Genomic DNA, 21,551 nt, shown 5'->3' with positions numbered 1-21,551 from the left:
AGCCGGTACGTCACTCCAGATTAGCTGAAATTACTTTCACCAGGGAAAAAGACATCTCCCAACCACTCAGCGAGGTTATACTCTCGACCCCTCCGCGCCACGCGTTGCTGCGCTCGCAGTCCCTGGGTAACTAGCGACCGCGGAGCGGGATGACCCCGGCGTACGCCGCGCGGTCCCACAATGCCCTGCTTGCGCCACACTGAGGGCGGAGAGAAAAGACCACTGCCGGGGTAGAGATCCAAGGAGAGCTCCAAGAGATGCGCATGCGCACTGACCCCGGCGGGCCCTAGCAACCAGAGCAGTGACAGTAGCAACCGCCGGAATGGTGAGTACCCTCCAGGCCTCGTAGCCAAAGCTGAGAGAAGATTGGAAGTGGAAAAGGGTAACTGGAGAGTTGAGGATGGCGGAGGTCCTCGAACAGCGGAAGGAAGCCGGTAGCGGATGCTGGCTCGGTAGATTCTAAGGCCTGAGGCGAAAGAGAAGCCCTGGCACCGGGTGGTCTGGGGCTGGTTGGAGGTTGGGTTAATCTCTGCCAGAGACTCTGGCAGAGAAAAGGGAGGGCAAAGAGCAGAGGGCAAAAAGCAAAGAGCGGAGTAGAGTGGGAAAGGTGATGGAAGGGGGAGTGTGAATAAGGATATCTTTTTACATGGAAGTAATCCGCCCCCCGCCCCGGCGAGATAGAGGGTGGTGTTGGTTACGAGAGGAATGTGTGTAACACTGATTGCCGCAGTATTTGTAACCTGTGATACGCCCAGGTTGCCCTCTGAATGACTGTCAGTTCAGTTATTAGTAACACTGTAACATTATAAAACCCTCTCTAACACAACATATTAGGGTAGTGTTTCTCAAATTTCAGTACGCATGAGTATGATTTTGGCCTAAGTTGGAGTGCAGATTATGAATGTTTAATTAATTGGGGGGGGATTCAGGAATGTGCATTTCAAGTGATTCTAAAATTGGAGGGCTCCCACAACACTTTGAGAAATACTGCTATCTTAGACTTGAAATCTGTCGGCGGGCTATCTAATCAAAGCTCTTTATGAAGTAATGGTTTTACCTAGTGATGCTCCTGAACTCCTACGTAAAGTGAGCACTCTCTTGCTTATATACTTGGTAGATCCAACTAGTAGTTGAAAAAGGGATGTTGTTGGTTAGTTACAGACCCAGCCAAAGCTATTTAGCAAAGTATGTGATTGTCCTGCCTGATGGAAATATTTATAAAGAATAAGTTTAACTAGTTTTCTTCTTTTTGTGATTCCATTGCTATATAAGTGGGCAGAAATTGAGCCCAGGAAATTGAAGTGATGAGGAAATCATGCCTGACCTCAACCAAGAGATTAAATGCTACTCTTTTTTTTTTTTTTTAAATAAATTTATTTGTTTTATGGCTTTTCTCTAGTTGTGGGGAGCGGGAGCTTTCTCTTCCTTGCGGTGTGCAGGCTTCTCATTGCGGTGGCTTCTCTTGTTGTGGAACACGGGCTCTAGGCGCGCGGGCTTCAGTAGTTGTGGCTTGCCGGCTCTAGAGCGCAGGCTCAGTAGTTGTGGCGCATGGGCTTAGTTGCTCCGTGGCATGTGGGATCTTCCCGGACCAGGGCTCGAACCCGTGTCCCCTGCATTGGCACGGATTCTTAACCACTGTGCCAGCAGGGAAGTCCCTAAATCCTACTCTTTTAAAAGTAGTTTTCCCCTCTGCCTTCCTTACTTTATTCCACAGGCATTTAGCTGAAAACCAAGGAAAGTAAAAAATTATTGAACCTAAATTTATATTTAGGTGAAGAAATACTAGCCCTAAATAATTCTGAAAGTATGAACCATGAGAATTATTGAAAATCTTCAAATAGAGAATCAGAACTAGTAATTAGATGAAGCTAGCTGAGGCTGCAAACTCGTAGTTCTGGGGCCCTCTAGAAATACAGTCCCACATAGTTTTTTAATTAAAAAAAATTAGCTTCCAGTGTCTTAAAAATGATCATATTTTACATCAAAACGCAGATTTCTGGCTTCTCTGAAAAATCAGAAATACCATATTTCACTATCAGACACATCTTTTTTCATATTTTTGTACTACTGAAATATGTTGGTGTGATATAATTGGCAGCATCTTTTCTTTCTTAATGGTACATAAAATAAGGGTGTTACTTTCAATTAACAGAGTTTTCATATTTGGAGAAATGTGATATTAGGGTAACTCTTGTCCCAAGTCCACCTGCCAACAGTTTTCTAGAACCAAATAGAGGTTATCCTCTTTACATGGCCAGCTTTACACATTAATGATGTCTGTTGGTCCTTTAGGCATTTCAGGTTTTGACTCCCGCTATCTGTAGGGGAACTAGTGACCTGATAAACCAATTTGTAGATAACTAGATTGCTTCCAACTTGAAAGTGTTCTTATAGGTGTCTTTTTTTGGACCCATGCAAGGATTTCTCTAGGAAGTATACCCAGGAGTGACACTGCGGGGTCCTAGAGTCCATGCATACTTAATTTCCCTAGGCATTGTCAGATTGCTTTCCAGAATGACTATACTAGTTCTTACTTACTTCAGTAATGCATGAGAGTTCCTATTTCTCTACATTCTCACTAACTTTCTAACTTTTGCCAATTTGAGGATGTATTTTAATATCCCATTGTTTTACTCAGCATTTCTCTGATTTTCATTGAGTTCAAATACCTCACTATTAGTCATCTGGCTTTCAGTTTCTGTGAATTTTCTGTTTACATTTTTTACCAACTTTTCCCTTTTTTGGTTGTTTGGTTTTGAATTTTAGGAGTTCCTTGTATATTCTAGATAGTAGTCCTTTGTTGCTTTTACATTGAAAATATCATCTTAATTTTTCTAACTTGTCAACAGAGTTCTTCATTTGCTATACTCTATCTGTTCTAGTATTTGTTAGTTTATTCTATTGTGTTTTCTACACAGATGATCATCTTCACATAGTGAGTTTTATTTCCTCCTTTAATCATTCCAATTTGTATTTCTTTTTATTGTAATATTGATAAAGATCTCTTGTACCATGTTAAACAGTAGCAGTGATAGTAGATAGGCATCCTTGATGTGTTTGGGATCTTAGAGAGAATACTTTTTTCTTTTTTATTGAAGTATAGTTGATTTACAATGTTGTGTTTTCTGGTGTATAGCAAAGTGATTCAGTTATACATATTTAAATATATATATCCTTTTCATATTCTTTTCCGTTATAGCTTATTACAAAATAATATATAGTTCCCTGTGCTATACAGTAGGACCTTGCTGTTTATCTATTTTTTTTGCTATTTGAATTATCCATTTTTTTAAATTTATTTTTTTATTGAAGTATCATTGATTCACAATGTTGGGTTAGTTTCAGGTGTACAGCAAAGTGATTCAGTCATATATATATATTTATATTCTTGTTCATATTCTTTTCCATTATAGCTTATTACAAAATATTGAATATAGTTCCCTGTGCTATACAGTAGGTCCTTGTTGTTTATCTGTTTTATATGTAGTAGTATATATATGTTGCTCCCAAATTCCTAATTTATTCCTCCTTCCACCTTTCCCCTTTGGTAACTATAAGTTTGTTTTCTATGTCTGTGAGTCTGCCTCTGTTTTGTAAATAAGTTCATTTGTATCATTTTTTTAGATTCCACATATAAGTGATATCATATGATATTTGTCTTTCTCTCTCTGGCTTACTTCACTTAGTATGATAATCTCTAGGTCCATCCATGTTGCTGCAAATGGCAGTATTTCTTGTTTATGGCTGAGTAGTATTCCATTGTATATATGTACCACATCTTCTTTATCCATTCATCTGTCAGTGGGCATTTAAGTTGCTTCCATGTCTTGGCTATTGTAAATAGTGCTGCAATGAACATTGGGGTGCATGTATCTTTTCAAATTATGGTTTTTTCCAGATATATGCCCAGGAGTGGGATTCCTGCATCATATGGTAACTCTATTTTTAGTTTTTTAAGGAACTTCCATGCTGTTTTCCATACTGGCTGCACCAATTTACATTCTCACCAACAGTGTAGGAGGGTTCTCTTCTCTCCACACCCTCTCCAGGATTTATTATTAGTAGACTTGAAAACAATTTTTTTATTGGAGTATAGCTGACTTACAATGTTGTATTAGTTTCAGGTGTACAGCAAAGTGAATCAGTGTAGACTTTTTTTTCTTTTTGGTCGCCACACATGGCATGCGGGATCTTCCCCGACCAGGGATCGAACCTGTGCCTCTTGCACTGGGAGTGTGGAGTCTTAACCACTGGACCGCCAGGGAAGTCCCAATGTAGACTTTTTAGTGATGGCCGTTCTGACCAGTGTGAGGTGATACCTCATTGTAGTTTTGATTTGCATTTTTCTAATAATTAGTGATGTTGAGCATCTTTCATGTGTCTATAGGCCATCTGCATGTCTTCTTTGGAGAAATGTCTATTTAGGTCTTCTGCCCATTTTTTGATTGTGTTGTTTGGGTTTTTTTGTTTGTCTTGTTTTGTTTTGTTTGTTACTGAGTTGTATGAGCTATTTGTATATTTTGGAAATTAGCCCTTGTCAGTCACATCATTTACAAATATTTTCTCCCAGTCCATAGGTTGTCTTTTCATTTTGTTTATGGTTTCCTTTGCTGTGCAAAGCTTTTAAGTTTGATTAGGTCCCTTTTGTTTATTTTTGCTTTCATTTCTATTGCCTTGGGAGACTGACCTAAGAAAACATTGCTACAATTCATGTCAGAGAATGTTTTGCCTATGTTCTCTTCTAGGAGTTTGAGAATGCTTTTCATGTTACATTCCCAGTTTGGCCCACGTTGACCACGTTTTTTAAAATAAATCCTCCATACACATATACACACATCCTGATACTCTTTACCAAGCTCAGCTTTTTCTTTTTCCTTAGTAATTGTCACCTTCTAATATACTATATGATTTATATCTATTTATTTATTATATTATTTACCACTGTCTCCCGCCAGTAGATGTAAATTCCATGAAGGCAGGGATCTTTGTTTTGTTCACTAATATATCCTCAGCAAGTGAAAGAATGTTTGGTACATAGGAGGTAATCAATAAATATTTGCTGAAATGAATGAATTGCTCCCTTAAGTGTGGTGTTTGTTGAAGCTTTTTGATGTGTAGCTTTTATCAAGTAAGAAATTTCACTTTAACCCTTAGTTGAGAGCTTTTAATATCAGCTGTAGAACTTTATCAACTGCTCTTTCTGCACTTACTGAAATAGATGTGATTTTCCCCTTTAATCCATTAATAAATGATTTATATTTATAGACTTTTCTGTTGTTAAACAATCCTTATGATCCTGGCATAAGCCATTTTTGATCATGATCATTATACACCATTGGCTTTGGAGATCTAATGTTGTATCTAGGATTTTCAAATCTGTTTTGAAAAGTAAAGAGGGCTCCTTATCTGGTTATGGCATCAAGGTTATTCTGGCGTCATAAAATAAGTTGGAAACTTTCCCTCTTTTTTCTGATTTCTGAAACCACTTGTATAACAAGGAATATCTGTTCCCTGAAAGCTTGGTAAAACTTGTAATTTATCTAGGCTTGGGGCTTTAGGGGAGGAGGGTGAGGGTAAATCTCTGATTATCTTTTTACTGTTTTAAATAGTAATTAGTCTGTTCAAATTTTCTGATTCTTCTTGTGAGTTTTGGCACTTTTGTTTTTTCTAGAAATGCATACTTTGTCTAGGTTTTCAAACTTATTACCATATATTTGCTTATAATATTTTATTTTTAAAATCTCTGTGATGGGACTTCCTTGGTGGCCCAGTGGTTAAGAATCCGCCTGCCAATGCGGGGGACCCAGGTTCAAGCCCTGGTCTGGGAAGATCCCACATGCTGCGAAGCAACTAAGCCTGTGCGCCACAACTACTGAGCCTATGCTCTAGAGCCCGTGAGCCACAACTACTGAGCCCACATGCCACAACTACTGAAGCCCGCGTGCCTAGATCCCGTGCTCCACAACAAGAGAAGCCACCGCGATGAGAAGTCCGCGCACTGCAATGATGAGTAGCCCCTGCTTGCCACAACTAGAGAAAGCCTGCGTGCAGCAATGAAGACCCAATGCAGTCAAAAATAAATAAATAAAATCTCTGTGATATCTGTGTTATTTCCCCTTATTTATTCTATATTTTAAATTTGTATATCTCTCTTTTTAGCTCAGTTGAGCTTGCCAGAGACTTCAGAACCCACTTTTAGTTTTGTTAATCTTTTTTCCTCTCATTCTGCTTTTCATTGATTTCTTCCTTTGTGTCTCCTTCTGCCTTCATGATGTACTTTTTCAAACATCTTGAATGCTTAACTTATTTGTTTTCTATCTCTTGTTCTCTCTTATATTTTTAAAATTTATTTTATTCAAGTATAGTTTATTTACAATGTTGTGTTAACTTCTGCCATACAGCAAAGTGATTCAGTTATATATATATGTGTGTGTGTATATATATACATATATATATACATTCTTTTTCATATTCTTTTCCATTATGGTTTATCACAGGATATTGAATATAGTTCCCTGTTCTTATTTTTATTTATTTACTTATTTATTTATGGCTGTGTTGGGTCTTCATTGCTGCGTGCGGGCTTTCTCTAGTTGCGGCGAGCAGGGGCTACTCTTCATTGCAGTACGCGGGCTTCTCATTGCAGTGGCTTCTCTTGTTGTGGAGCACGGGCTCTAGGTGCGTGGGCTTCAGTAGTTGTGGCTCATGGGCTTCAGTAGTTGTGGCTCGCAGGTTTTAGAGCGCAGGCGCAGTAATTGTGGCACACGGGCTTAGTTGCTTCGCAGCATGTGGGATCTTCCCAGACCAGGGCTCAAACCCGTGTCCCTTGCATTGGCAGGCGATTCTTAACCTCTGCACCACTAGGGAAGCCCAAGATGGTTAATATTTTTCTAAAACTTCATCAGTGCTACCTGGCTGCAGCAATTATAAATTGTTCCTGGTTGTAAGATGTATCCAAATTTCAAAGATATTAAAATATAGAAGAAGATATAAATCTTAGAATCAATGAAATGAGATATATTTTAATATCAGTGTTGAAAGCTATATGTTTTTTTGTAAACCGAGTGGGAGTGAAGTATCTGACATTACATCACGATTTCCTTAATTTCTCTGAGAAGTATTTAAATGAGTATTTCTGATTTCAGGAAATTAAAACACTCTCTTTGCATATAAAGTCTCAAAAAAAGAAGTTAATCTTTTTAGCGGTAGATGCCAGGGCTAATAATTGTTGCATGAAAATTGGGTCAACAAATCACACCAATAAAGACAGCTTTGTTTTTTCTTCTCTTTTTAAGGCAAAAGCAACAACAATCAAAGAAGCCCTAGCCAGATGGGTGAGTTTATGAGTTTTTACTTCTTCTTGAAACCACATAAGGAGAATTTTTGGATAGTTATTTAAATATGACCATTCAATACAAGGGATCTTTGTGGTATTGGAACTGTTTAGCTATCTGGATGGTGTTAGTGGATACATGAGCCTACACAGGTGATAAAATTGTATAGAACTTAATGCATATGCAAACACATTTACACTTGTATGTACAAATAAAATTGGGAAAATCTGATTAAAATCAGTGGATTGCATCAATATCAATATCCTGGTTGTGATATTATACTATAGCTTGGAAAAATGTTACCATTGGGGGAAACTGGGCAAAGTGTATAAGGGATCTCTCTGTATTATTTTTTATAACTGCACGTGAATTTTCAAGTGTCTCAATAAAAATTTCAATTAAAAAAATCTGACCATTGGAGAATTTAAATATGGAAAGGCTGATTCATCTGTTACTGTAATGGCTGTAATCTCTGTTACAGTACATTTTCTTTTTCAACTTTATCATCATTAAACTACATGTCATTTTCAGGTGATAGATTGATATGTGTTGTGGATTTTCTAGGTTTTAGACAAGTGATGGTTTTAGCCTCTTGGAAGTTAGAACAGGGTCAGTCAATGTGGACAAACGAAAATCATGCATAGACAACTGAAAAAACATTGAATAAAAATACTAAAATGATGCTTAACATCGCTGATCATCAGGGAAATGCAAATCAAAACTGCAGTGAGATATCACCTCACGCCTGTTAAAATGGCTATCATCGAAAATACGAGAGAAAAGTGTTGGTGAGGATGCGGAGAAAAGAAACTCTTTTGCACTTTGGTGGGGATGTAAATGTAAATTGGTACAGTGTTATGGTAAATACTATGAAGGTTCCTCAAAAATTAAAAGTAGATCTACCATGTGATCCAGCCGTCCCACTTCTGCATATATATCTGAAGGAAATGAAACCACTATCTCAAAAGAGATACCTGTATCCCCATGTTCATTGCAGCATTATTCACAATAGCCAAGACATGAAAACAGCCTAAATGCTCATCAATGGATGAATGGATGAAGAAAATGTATATTTGTATACAATGGAATATTATTCAGCCATAAAAAGAAGGAAATCCTGCCATTTGCAACAACATGGAAGGACCTTGAGTGCATTATGCTAAATGACATAAGTCAGGTAGCTAAAGACAAATATTGTATGATCTCACTTACATGTGGAATCTAAAAAAGCTGAACTCATAGAAACAGATTAGAATGGTGGTGGCCAGAGCTGAGTGGAGGAAATGGGAAGAAGTTGGTCAAAGGTTATAAACTTCCAGTTATAAGATGAATAAGTTCTGGGGATCTAATGTACAGCATATTTAATAATACTGTATTATGTACTTGAAGGTTGCTAAGAGAGTAGATTTTTTTTTTTAATAAATTTATTTATTTATTTATTTTTGGCTGAGTTGGGTCTTTGTTGCTGCACGCCAGCTTTCTCTAGTTGCAGCCAGCGGGGGCTACTCTTCATTGCAGTGCACGGGTTTCTCATTGCAGTGGCTTCTCTTGCTGTGGAGCATGGGCTCTTGCCACGTGGGCTTCAGTAGTTGTGGCATGTGGGCTCAGTAGTTGTGGCTTGTGGGCTCTAGAGCACAGGCTCAGTAGTTGTGGCGCACAGGCTTAGTTGCTCCGTGGCATGTGGAATCTTCCCGGACCAGGGCTCGGACCCATGTCCCCTGCATTGACAGGCAGATTCTTAACCACTGTGCCACCAGGGAAGTCTGGAGAGTAGATCGTAAATGTTCTCAGCACACAAAAAAATAATGATATGAGGTGCTGGATGTGTTAACTAACCTTTTTCTGGTAATCATTTTGCAATGTATACATGTATCAAAGCATCACGTGGTATACCTTAAACATAAACAATGTTATATGTCAGTTATATCTCAATAAATCTGTAAAAAATAGTGATCATTTTATAATGTATAGAAATGTTGAATCACTATGTTGTACACTGGGAACTAACATAGTATTGTAGGTCAATTATATTTCAACAAACAAACAAACAAATTCATAGAAAAAGGCATCAGATTTGTGGTAACCAGAGCCAAGGAGTAGGGGTAGGGGGAATTGGATGAAGATGGTCAATAGGTACAAGCTCCCAGTTACAAGGTAAATAAGTACTAGGGGTGTAATGTACAACATGATTAATATAATTAACACTGCTATGTTATATATGAAAGTTAAAAGAGTAAATCCTAAGAGTTCTCATCACAAGGAAAAATTTTTTTCTTTTTCTTTTATTTTGTATCTTATGAGATGATGGATGTTCACTAAACTTATTGTGGTAATCGTTTTGTGATTTTATAAGTCAAATTGTTATGCTGTATATATTAAACTTATTCAGTGCTATATGTCATTATATCTGGAAAAAGTACACAATACATACACAAAATACATTTTTAAAAAGCATATAGTAATATTAGAGAGGAAACTGCATTGTAAAAAATGCATTAAATATAAACAAATATTTTGAATATAACATTCTATAAAGTTTGAACAGTTGTATTTCAGCATTATAGATAGAATTTCCATAGAGTATAGAGATGGCTCCTCAATTTCTATGCCCAGTGATAACATATTTGACTATGTTATCAGTTGTTTTTTTGTATAATAATGTATCTTTTGCTTTTGTAGCTGGGCTTTAAATAAAAAGTCTTTCAAGAAACTTGGTGTCTAGGGAAAATAGACAAAATGGGTAGGATAATGAAATATTTGAATTTTTGTTTTAGTGCTTATAAACTTCTTTGTACTCTAATTACATTAAAAAAATATTTTTCTGCTTAGTTAGTGAAAGATCTGTTTTGTTTAATAAAAAAGTGTGGAGTAGGCTTAGTATTAGGTTTGATTTCCTTCAATCAGATTTTAGGATTTTATTTTATTTATTTATAGTAACAAGTGGTTGGTTTTTTGGTTTGGTTTGTAGGTTCTATTTCTAGATTACATTATGGCCATAAATCTTTGACTTTAAGATTATTTGAAGACATCATGCTCATTCTTGCACTCATTAACCCAACATTTATTAAGGATCTACTTGGTGTCAGTCTCCCATCTCCTAACCTATAAATGTATGGCACAAAAAAAATACTGAGTGAATGTGTATTAGATCTCTTTCAACTGATTATATATTTTCTATTATTGATGTGTTATGATTTGATTTTTTAAAAACAAGCCTCTTTTGTGTCTAATATCAGGTTATAGAAAATATAGGAAAGTAAGAAAATGGTCCCTGAGCTGTAGGATCTTCTTGTTTTGTTGGAGAGATAGAGCTAACTCTAAGTACTGAGGTACTTAGAAACTATTATTAGGCAGCATATCCTGGTAATTAAAATTTAAACTGTGTACTTAGTACTGAAATTAAACTCTAAGGTAGAATTTAGTAGTAAATTATTGTAGAGCAAATAAATTTGACCTCAGCTTTGTCATAAAGAGAAAATCTTCCCAAATTCTTGGTATTTGGTGGTTCTAGCTCAGACTAAATTGTATATAGGAACAGAAGGATGAGATGACAGAAAGAGTTGATCTTATAGGTCTGAATCTGATACTTAGGAAAAGTTTGTTTAGGGAAAAGGAATTCTTCCCAGGAAAATGTTTTTGTTGTTGTGTTTTACTTTTGTTTATTAATTGATAGGCTCTAAAAGGATTTTTAAAATTACAGAAATAAAAGTTAGATTCTTTCCTCCTCTTTTCCATTTGGTTGAGACCTAAGAGTGAATTATCTGAATCAGCCATGTATAAGGCTAGTTATCAGGTTCAGTAAGTAAATGTTGTCAATAAGTGAACTGTCAAGAATGTACAGAATTATTGAGTTTTAATAATTGTTTTGAAATAAACGTTGAAAAGCCTTGAGAAATTTTGGCCTTTTCTAGTTCCACATTTGGATTATTTTCTTCCAAATTAATTTTTATCATAGGAAGAGAAAACCAGTCAGAAGCCATCCGAAGCCAGAGAGATAAAGCTGTATGCCCAGATTCCCCCTATAGAGAAGATGGATGCGTCCTTGTCCACACTCTTTAATTGCGAGTAAGTTCTCTTGTCTTTCTTCGTCCTTTCTAGTATTGCTATTAAGTTTCACTTCCTTTTCTAAATACACAAACTAGAAAAATATATTTATTTTCTTGATCTTCATTTCCCTTCCTTCCTTCCTTCCTTCCTTCCTTCCTTCTTTCCTCCCTCCCTCCCTCCCTTCTTTCTTTCTTTTTCTGATTCTCGCTTTGGCAAAGCCAAACATAAAAGATTATTGGTTTCTAGGATTATTAATAGATTAATCCTGAATAATCCTGTACTGTATTTTTTTACAGTACAATTTTTACAATATGCCTGGAGAATAGAAATTTCCTTGTCTCTTAGGAGAAGCTAAATAACACAATTAAACTATTTCTCTGTCATAAAATCTAGTACTTTCCCTTGTAAGATTATCCACCAAAGTCAATACTATACTTACTCAGAGACATAAGAGATACTGCTTTAAAAAATACTTTTCAAACTATGAAAATACATTGTAAAGCACCTAGAAGGGCTTCCCTGGTGGCGCAGTGGTTAAGAATCTGCCTGCCAATGCAGGGGACACGGATTTGATGCCTAGTCTGGGAAGATCCCACATGCCGCGGAGCAACTAAGCCTGTGCGCCACAACTACTGAGCCTGCGCTCTAGAGCCCACGAGCCACAACTACTGAGCCCACGTGCCACAACTACTGAAGCCCGCGTGCCTAGAGCCTGTGCTCCACAACAAGAGAAGCCACTGCACTGAGAAGCCGGCTCACCGCAACGAAGAGTAGCCCCTGCTCACCACAACTAGAGAAAGCCCGCGCACAGCAACGAAGACCCAAAGCAGCCAAAAATAAATAAATAAAAAAAAAAAAAAAAAAAAAAAGAGCCCTCTTTAAAAGTCATGAGGGACACAAAATAATTAAAAAAAAAAAAAAACCTAGAAAATATTAAAAGCACAAAGGGAAGTAATATCAACCAAAATTGCACACCTTTTGAGAACCAGTGTTAGCATTTTGTTTTTTATTTTATTATTTTTTAAATTTTTTGGCCGCACTGCAGGGCATGTGGGATCTTAGTTCCCCGACCAGGGATCAGGGATCTCACCCCTGCCCCCTGCAATGGAAGCACAGAGTCTTAACCATTGGACCGCCAGGGAAGTCTCAGCATTTTGATATAGCACCTTCTAATTTTTTTTTCCGAATTGGGATCAAGTTACATTTATTTGTAATCCTATTTATCCAAGACTTTAAGTATCAGATCTATATTTATTCCTTTTAACTTATTTTCTAAATACACACTTTTTAGCAGGGTTCTGTGGCTAATTTGAGGCAATTATACCATGACACCTTGTAACCGTGCTCTCAGGCTGCAGTGTCTTGTCAGGGGTGTAGAATGTTACAGAATCAATTGGGGTTCTTTCTGATCTCTTCATCCTGTGTTTTTCTAACTGTGGTCCCCTGGCTACCTATATAAGAATCTCCTTGTGCAGTAGATAAGCCCCACTCCAAATTTATAGAAACAGAATCTACTGATGAAACTAGGTATCTGTATTTATAATAAGCAATCTGAATGACTCTTAGATGCATATTTGTGAACTCATGCATTAGACTAATACCTGTCTTTGGAATTAAAGGGAAAAGCAAATGTATTTAGTTATTGTATGCAACTTGTCCTTTGTGATGAGAACACAATGTATTACATAAAAACCCACCTTAGATGTGTTTTTGGCTTCAAAAATCATGATTTCAAAGAGCATTATTTCAAAGTGGTCAAATATCTTTTTATCATAAAGCCATTTCAAAGGCAAGCATTTGAGAAGGTTCTGTACCCCATACCAAAGTACCTTGGAAACTGCTTAGAAAGAGTCACCCTGTTCATATTTTTGCTGACACTCTTTGAGCAGGTTGCCTAAACAACAATTAAAGAATCATTCCCCAACCGTAGTCCCAGATTTTCCAGTCCATTTTTCACTTTAACTGGTTGTTCTTGAGAATGGGGAATGACTAGAAAATACACAGATTTGACCAGTAATTTACAGTGTACAGTAATTGCTTTTAGTGTTTCAAGCAAAAAAAAAAAAAAAAAGAAGAAGAAGAATTCCTCTTCAGGTCAAATCAGAAGGATAAGATCATATGTTCTAGAGTCAGTTTTTTGGCGTCTTAAATTTGCCTGTGCTACATTCTGGTTGTATAATATCAGGCAAATTGCTTAACATCTTTGTGCCTCAGTTTCCTCATTTGTAAAATTTGGATAATAATACTTATTTCATAGGATTGTTCTGATGGTTAAAATAGTTAATACATGTAAAGTACTTAGAAGAATACTAGGCACACATTAAGTGTTCAATAAAATTAGCTTTTATTATATTCTTTGCATGAAATTTACTAAGATATTAAACGTTTTTGTCAAGAAAGGAAGATTAATAACGTGTAATTATGCTCCCTTTAAAAATTTGTTTTTATACAATTAAAGTATGTATAGGAAAAAAATCTAGAAAAATATATACGAACTATTAAAAGTCATTATCTCTGGAGGAATGTGTGGGGTGGTTAGGATTACATAACTTTTTATTATACACATATCATGGACATTTTCCCAAGTTGGTATGTATAGCCCAATCTTGTTTGCTTTAGTGGCAGATAGTATTTCATTATCTGTATTCCTCAGCTGATGGGTATTTATAAATTTTTCCCACTTTTTTGCTATTACAATAATACAGTAAATAATCTAATTCATATATTTTTTGGCATTTGTATTAGTATTTCAATAGGACATATTCCTAGAAATGAATTACTGGGTCAAAAATACATGCATTTAAAAATTTAATAGATAACACCAAATTACCCTCAAAAAGGTTTTTTTGATTTTATACAATAGTGTATATTAACTTTTGTAATCAGGGAAAAAGTATGAAGATTTCAAAATGAAGGAATACATGTCATGTCTGAGAGGGAAAAAAGGATTCAGTGTAAAAGGAAATGTGACTTAAATATCATCTTCTGTGGGTACTTGAGGAATAATTTCTGATATACCATTAACATTTTTTTCTTATTAATTCAAGTGTTCCTTTTTTTTTTTTTTTAGGAAGCTTTCACTGTCTACAAACTGCATTGAAAAAATTGCAAACCTGAATGGCTTAAGTAAGTGATCCACAGTAACAGATGGTTCTTGGATTTTGTAGTTATTTGGAATAAACATTCCAGAGGCACTACATAATCCTAGAAGCTGGCACCTGTTTTAACCACAGTAATTGTCAGATGTCAGAAAGAATATATAAACCATGTGTCTTATTTAATTATCCAAAGAAAAGTAGAGATAACATGAAACCTGAGCAGTTTAAAGACATTATAAAGTTTTTGTAGTGTTAGAATTGAAATATCTTAAATAGAAAATCAGGTTTTTTATATTTTTTTGTTCAGATTTATCTTATGTTTCATACTTATTATATTTAAAATTTTATTCTTGACCATCCCTGTTTTTCCTGTGCTCCTTGTCTTTGTTAATGACATCGACACCTTCGCAGTTGCCAAGGCTCCTTGTGCTAGTTGCCTGTGGCTGCAGAAACTTGGTGGCTTAAAACTGCAGAAATGTATTCCCTCACTGTTCTAGAGGCCAGAAGTCTGAAATCAGTTTCACTGGGCCAAAATCAAGAGGGCCACACCTTCTCTAGAGGCTTCAGGGGAGAATCTTTTCCTTGCCTTTTCTAGATTCTGATGGCTGCCAGATTCCTTGGCTTGTGACTGTGTCACTCCAATATCTGCCTCTGTCGTCATATTGCCTTCTCCTCTTTTGTCTCTGTCATATCTTTCTCTGTCACCCTCTTATGAGGATACATGTGATTACATTTAGGGAACACCTGGGTAATCAAGGATACTCTCCCCATCTTAAGATCCCTAACTTAATCACATCTGCAAAGTAATTTTTCCCCAGGTATAGTAACATTCACAGGTTCCAGGGATTAGGATATAGGTATCTTTTGGTGAGCCATTATTTAGCCTATCATATTTCCCTTTACTTCCCTCAAGCTCTACATGCAAGTTCATCCGTAAGTCCTGTTAACTCTATTCTTTGAAAGAGCTCTCAAATAATTTGTTGCTTTTCCATTTCCAGGAGCTACAGCTTTAATTTAGACCCTCATCATCTCCCCCTTAGGTCATATTTTTTAGATGTTTTTTATCACTTCCCACAGTAAGAAATACATTTGAATTAACGACTCAGTGTATATATATTCATATGAATACACATATCAAATATAGCATATACATATGAACTGGATTAAAATTTGTAAAACAATATTTACCCTTATAGCATAGGTTCCAGTATAAATTTTTTTAGCGTGATTTCATTGTTTTTTAAATGCTTGTCACAACCCACTAAGTTGATTTCACATGACCCACAGTTTGAAAAAACACTGCCTTACAACTTCTGTTATAGCCTCCCAGTTGATCTCCTTGTCTCCTATCTTTCTGTTCTTCCATTGACCTTCAGCACTGACACCAGAGTTTTCTTTTTAAAAATATTGTTCTCATTATCATTCCTCCAGATCAGAGACCTTTAATGCCTCCCCTTTGCCTAATAAAGACCAGATGCCTTAAGGTTGCATTCAGGGTCATCTAAAAGCTTGTGACATCCTCTTCACACCCAAACATATAATTCTTTTTTTATGACTTTGTGCACTTGTTAATGCAGTGCTTTTCATTGAGAACAGCCCCTTCCTCTAGCAGGAAAACCCTACAAGAAACAAAATTAAGATTAAGAATGCCAAGTTTAAATGTCATTTAGAGGGAGACCCCTAAAGACTTCTTTAATCTCCATCATCATAATAATTACTCTTTCTTGGGAACATTTATAACAGTCTACCTTAGATTATAATAATAATTACTTACTTCATATAGTTATTGTGAAGATTAAATGAGTAGTGTGTATAAAGTTCTTAGAATAGTGCCTACTGCATATAAGTGCTCAAGAAATATTAGCTGTTATTATAGTTAGTGAGGAATATGTTCTGTCTCTTCAGATAATGAGCTCCTTGAGGGCAAACATCACATCTTATTAATATTTCTATCTTCTATTCCAAATCTCCATCCCCCCCCAGTACCGTACTCAAAGGTGCACTTAGTATTTACATAGTGCTGGAGAGGAAGTGTTCACTATTAGAGTTGTGTATTAGATGATTCCGTCTATTCCATTTTTCACTGACTCATTAAACAATTTATATTTCATTTTATTCCCTATTCTTTGTCTGTATTTGAAATAACTTGCTTAAAGGAGACTAAATTGATAACATATTATTTATCAGTATGGATAACATGCTTTTCTTTCATAAAAACATGACTATGACAATATGAAAATGAAAATATGAAAAATCTTCTATATAAGGCTGGTAATGGGTTTGAACTCATATTCTCTTTGGTCAATTGGTAGTGACTCTCAGGAAAGTCGTATGAAGAAGAGTTCCAAAAATTCAGTGGAAAAGAGTACCTTGATCAATTATTGATGTCTGATGTAGGCATGGAATGAGAGAGAATAGGCATTTGTACCATGTATTTGCTATATTTGATGCATCTCATTTTAGTTCTGCTTATAACAAATGGTATTTCTGCAGTCTATGGAGAGAATACACTTTGTCTGTGACTATGAAGCAAAATGAAGCCAACTGATTCATGCAAGAGATTGAATATATGACGCTAGCTTGCCTCCCACCCCTTTCCTTTCATGAGCACTATAGTCTTACCTACTACGCTGTGATAAGAGGATCTGAAATAAGTAGGTATTCCTATTTAACAGTGGGGTTATAAGGCAGAATAACCCTAACAGCAGTATATATTGTTTCAAAACTGTGACTAGAAAACTGTATGACATGACTATGTTCAAAACTGTGACTAAAAAGCTGTACAATGTGAATATTAATACTCTCATATTAAAGACTAGAAAGTAAAGTTTCTTGGTAAAAAAGTATACTCCTTCAGTTTACTAAATAAGTAAACATAAAACTTTAAGATATTGTTTTGATTTTCATCAGGACCTAAGAAGAAAAAAACAGTGTTTTCCTTCTAGTGGTGCTCTCTACTTATGCAGCATATAAAATATGGAAAATGCGTAATTCTGTAATGTTAGAAGAGTTAATCTATTAAGTTTGATATCATTATTTACTTCCCCGTACAGCAATAAGTAAGATCTCTTTAGCCTTTCATTGCCATTTTCATGTGCATTTTTAAAAAAAGGAGTTGTGTGTATTTAAGTTAGATACTATCTTTAAAAGATTTGTATATATCTGTTATCTCTAATTTCTGAGATCAGTTCTTATCTTAGTTGACCTAAGTGTATTTTGACATGGATGATTTCTTTTCTGTTTGAAGCAATTTCAGTATTGGATTTCTAGAACACTGTACCCTTCTGATTTTCTCCTGCCTTTTTGGCTACTTCTTCCCAGTCTCATGTCCTCAAATTTTAAATGTTGGAGTATCTGGGGACTCAGTTCTTGGATCTCTTCTCTTTTCTATCTTCACCTACTCCCTAGATTATCTCATCCAGATCATGGTTTTACCATCTATATGCTGATGGCTCCCAAATTTATATCTCTAGTCCATACATCTCCTCTGAACTCCAGATTCACACATTCAGTTGCCCGACATTTCCATTGGATGTCTACTGGACATCTCATACTTAACATGTCCAATACTGAGTCCTGATGTCCTTCCCCAGCCCTAGCTAACCCAACTTCTTGTGTGTCTGTCTCAGATAGTGACAACTGCATTCTTCTAGTTGCTCAGGCCAAACTCCTTGGTAATTTCTTGACTCCTCTCTCACTATATATGCCTGATACACACACACGTACATCATTTATTTGTACTTACCATGGATTAAGCCTTGTGCTGAATATTTTAGACAATTATCTCATTTAATCCTTATACTCTTATAAGGTAGATCCTATACTTCCTCATTTTACATATGACAAAACTGAGATTCTTAAGAGGTTTGGTTACTTCCCTAGAGAGTTAGGATTGGAACTCAGTTATGGATTTGTGCTCTTAACCATTGAATTATGGATGTTATAGAACAGTGCCATCCAACAGAATTATCTGCACTGTCCCAATTCAGTTGCCACTAGCCATATGTAGCTATTAGGCTCTTGAAATGTGATTAATGTGATGGAGAAACTGAATTTTTTATCGTATTTAATTTTAATTAAATTAAATATCCACATGTGGTTAGTAACTACCATACTGGACAGCATAGTTATAGAAGTTTAAGTTGTGAAAATTAAATGTATAACTTATGCATAAGTAATCACAGTAGTTTTTTAGGACAGAAGTGAGGTTTCCTGTGTTTTACTAGAAATCTTTTATTTTAATTTTGAAAAATAATGTATGTACATGGTTTTATGCAAATAGTTCAGAAGATGGTACAGTTAAAAATGTCTTCCTCCAGGGGCTTCCCTGGTGGTCCAGTGGGTAAGACTCCACGCTTCCAATACAGGGGGCCTGGGTTCGATCCCTGGTCAGAGAACTAGATCCCGCATGCATGCTGCAATTAAGAGTTTGCATGCAGCAACTAAGAGTCCGCATGCCACAACTAAGAAGCCCACATGCCTCAACTAAAGATCCCTCATGCCACAATGAAGATCCCGCATGCCGCAACTAAGACCCGTTGCAGCCAAAATTAAATAAATAAATAAATAAATAAATAAAAATAAAAATATCTTCCTCCGACCATAGACTGACTCTCAGTTCCTCCCCCAAACCAACCACTGTTTCTACTTTTCTCTTCCAGAAATAGCCTATAGATATAAAAATAGAAACATTCTTTTAAAAAATACAAATAGACATTTTTTAACCAATCACAATTTAATTATTTTAAAAAATGAAAGCAAAAGATTTTTAAAATACTGATTCATTTGATTTCACTTCTAATCCTTTGTGGAGCAAGGTGGACCAAACATGAATATGTTTTCTATTTTCTAGTGTAAGTCCTCATATTATAAGAGATTTGAAATATATATGCTCCCAAATTTAAAGTTCAAATCTTCTTTACTCTTATTTTATCCTTATAATATTAAAACCATGCATTTCAAATAGCTAACCATTTAAAATTTAACATTGGCATGATGTGCAATTGTAGTTGTAGTGTTTACCTTAGTGATATGTCTATGTTATTTCTTACTTGATTACCACGTTTTATTAATACAGCCTTTTTTATTATATAAGGATATTATATAAGTGTATTTTTTTAATTAAAAAAATTATTATTATTATTTTTTAAATTTTTGGCTGCATTGGGTCTTCGTTTCTGCACATGGGCTTTCTCTAGTTGCAGCGAGCGGGGACTGGTTTTCGTTGCGATGCATGGGCTTCTCATTGCGGCGGCTTCTCTTGCTGTGGAGCACGAACTCTAGGCGCATGACTTCAGTAGTTGTGGCACGCGAGCTCAGTAGTTGTGACTCAAGGGCTCCAGAGTGCAGGCTCAGTAGTTGTGGCACATGGGCTTAGTTGCTCTGTGCATGTGGGATCTTCCTGGACCAGGGCTCAAACCCGTGTCCCCTGCATTGGCTGGCGGATTCTTAACCACTGCGCCACCAGAGAAGTCCCTATATAAATGTATTAAAGCTTTATTATATTAGATTTATAACAATTGTGTAATATGATTCTAATAAACCAAAATTGTTTTCTTTCCTCTACAGAAAACTTGAGAATATTGTCTTTAGGAAGAAACAACATAAAGAACTTAAATGGACTGGTAGGTTGTTATTTATTACTTAAAAAAGCATACACTCTTTTTCTTGAGTATTCAAATAATACTTGTCTGTTGCAGAAACTTTACAAAATAGAAAAGCAAATATAAAAATTACCTATAAACCACTGCTAACATTTTGATTGACATCTTTCTTGCCTTTTTTTCCTATTCTTTGGTGGGTATGTAGAGAATGAAATCATACCATATATATTGTCTTGCATCTCTTTTTTTTACTTAGTATATAAAGATCATTTTTTCCATGTCATTCATTCATTCAGCAAATTCATTCAATATATTTACTGAATGCCTGCTTTTAGCCAGGCACTGTTCTAGGCACTAGAGATACAGCAGGATATAAAATAAAGTCCTTGCTCTCATTGAATTTAAATTATAGTGGAGGGAGACAGACTAGAAAATAATTGTATAATAATACATCAGGTGGTGATGAATGCAATGAAGATAAACGAGACATATATATTCCAAATAGATAATTATTTCCATTAAATTTTACTGTTAAAAATTATCTCAAGTTTCTGCCTGGCCAGAAAATTTTAAATTCTAATTTTATATTTTCCTAATTTATGTATTTTTCCAAATTTATGTTATCTTCCTATGTGGTTAACATGCCATCTCTGTCTTTGTAGCATTTATATGGATTTTATGGTGATCATGGAATAAAATATAATTATTGATTTAAAAAAAACAAAAACAAAAATGAGGCATATAAGAGAACGTAGATTGATGGGAAGTCCTCTCTAAAAGTGAGAATGTAGGCTCTAGAGCTGACCAAGGGACCAGTGCTCCAGACTGAAGAGGGACAGCAAGTGCAGATGTCTTGAAACTGAAGCTCCTTGGTATGCTTGAGTAAGAGCAAGAGTTGAATGAGGGAGAATTGTCCTCAGTGGTGAGAGGGAGCCAAGAACCAATCCTTATAGGACTTGGTAAGATTTTAGATTTTTTTCCAAGTGGCTTGCAAAGCCATTGGAGGTTTTTGATCAGAGGATGTTATTTAAGTTTTTAAAATAATTTTCAACCATACTTTTTTAATGACAGCATAATATTCTGTTTTATTGATGTACCATAATTTATTTAAATAAGTTATTATTCATTATTTATTTCCAGTTTGGAGTTATTATAATCAATGCTGTTATAAATCTCCTTTTAGCTATATTATTGCACACATCTATGAATAATTCCTTGGATAAATTCCTTGAAATGGAATTGCTGGGTCAAAAGTATGAATTTCTTTTAAGGCTTTTGTGACATATTATCAAGTTACCCTTTGGAAAGCTTGTAACAATTTATACTACCATCAATAATGTATGAGCGTTTTCATTTCCCTTTACCAACCTTGGGCATTTTTAAATTTTTAAAAGTTTTTGACAGTGTATTTTATTTGTATATTTATTGGCCATTTGAATTTCCTTGCAAAGTTGAGATGAAACAATATT

The 21,551-nt window shown here is 35.6% G+C and overlaps 1 protein-coding gene across 2 annotated transcripts in view; it reads left to right on the top strand.

The window, feature by feature from the left end:
* The first annotated feature begins 216 nt into the window (after positions 1 to 216).
* DNAL1 (dynein axonemal light chain 1) overlaps positions 217 to 21,551 on the top strand; it is a 39,120-nt gene continuing 17,785 nt past the window's right edge. Inside the window, exons 1-5 of one of the 2 annotated variants that reach the window (XM_082383983.1) lie at positions 217 to 325; positions 7,296 to 7,334; positions 11,290 to 11,399; positions 14,452 to 14,507; positions 20,048 to 20,103. In XM_082383983.1, coding sequence (XP_082240109.1) covers positions 323 to 325; positions 7,296 to 7,334; positions 11,290 to 11,399; positions 14,452 to 14,507; positions 20,048 to 20,103 — 264 coding nt within the window. In that variant the 5' untranslated portion in view covers positions 217 to 322. Of the gene's footprint in view, positions 326 to 360; positions 383 to 7,295; positions 7,335 to 11,289; positions 11,400 to 14,451; positions 14,508 to 20,047; positions 20,104 to 21,551 lie in introns of those variants that run through there. The other variant, XM_082383984.1, reaches the window with a different exon arrangement.

This window comes from Balaenoptera borealis (genome assembly GCF_965194805.1).
Source record: "Balaenoptera borealis genome assembly, chromosome: 3".
Lineage (NCBI taxonomy): Eukaryota > Metazoa > Chordata > Mammalia > Artiodactyla > Balaenopteridae > Balaenoptera > Balaenoptera borealis.
Note: the sequence above shows the minus strand (reverse complement) of the source record. Positions and strands in the feature narration are given on the sequence as shown.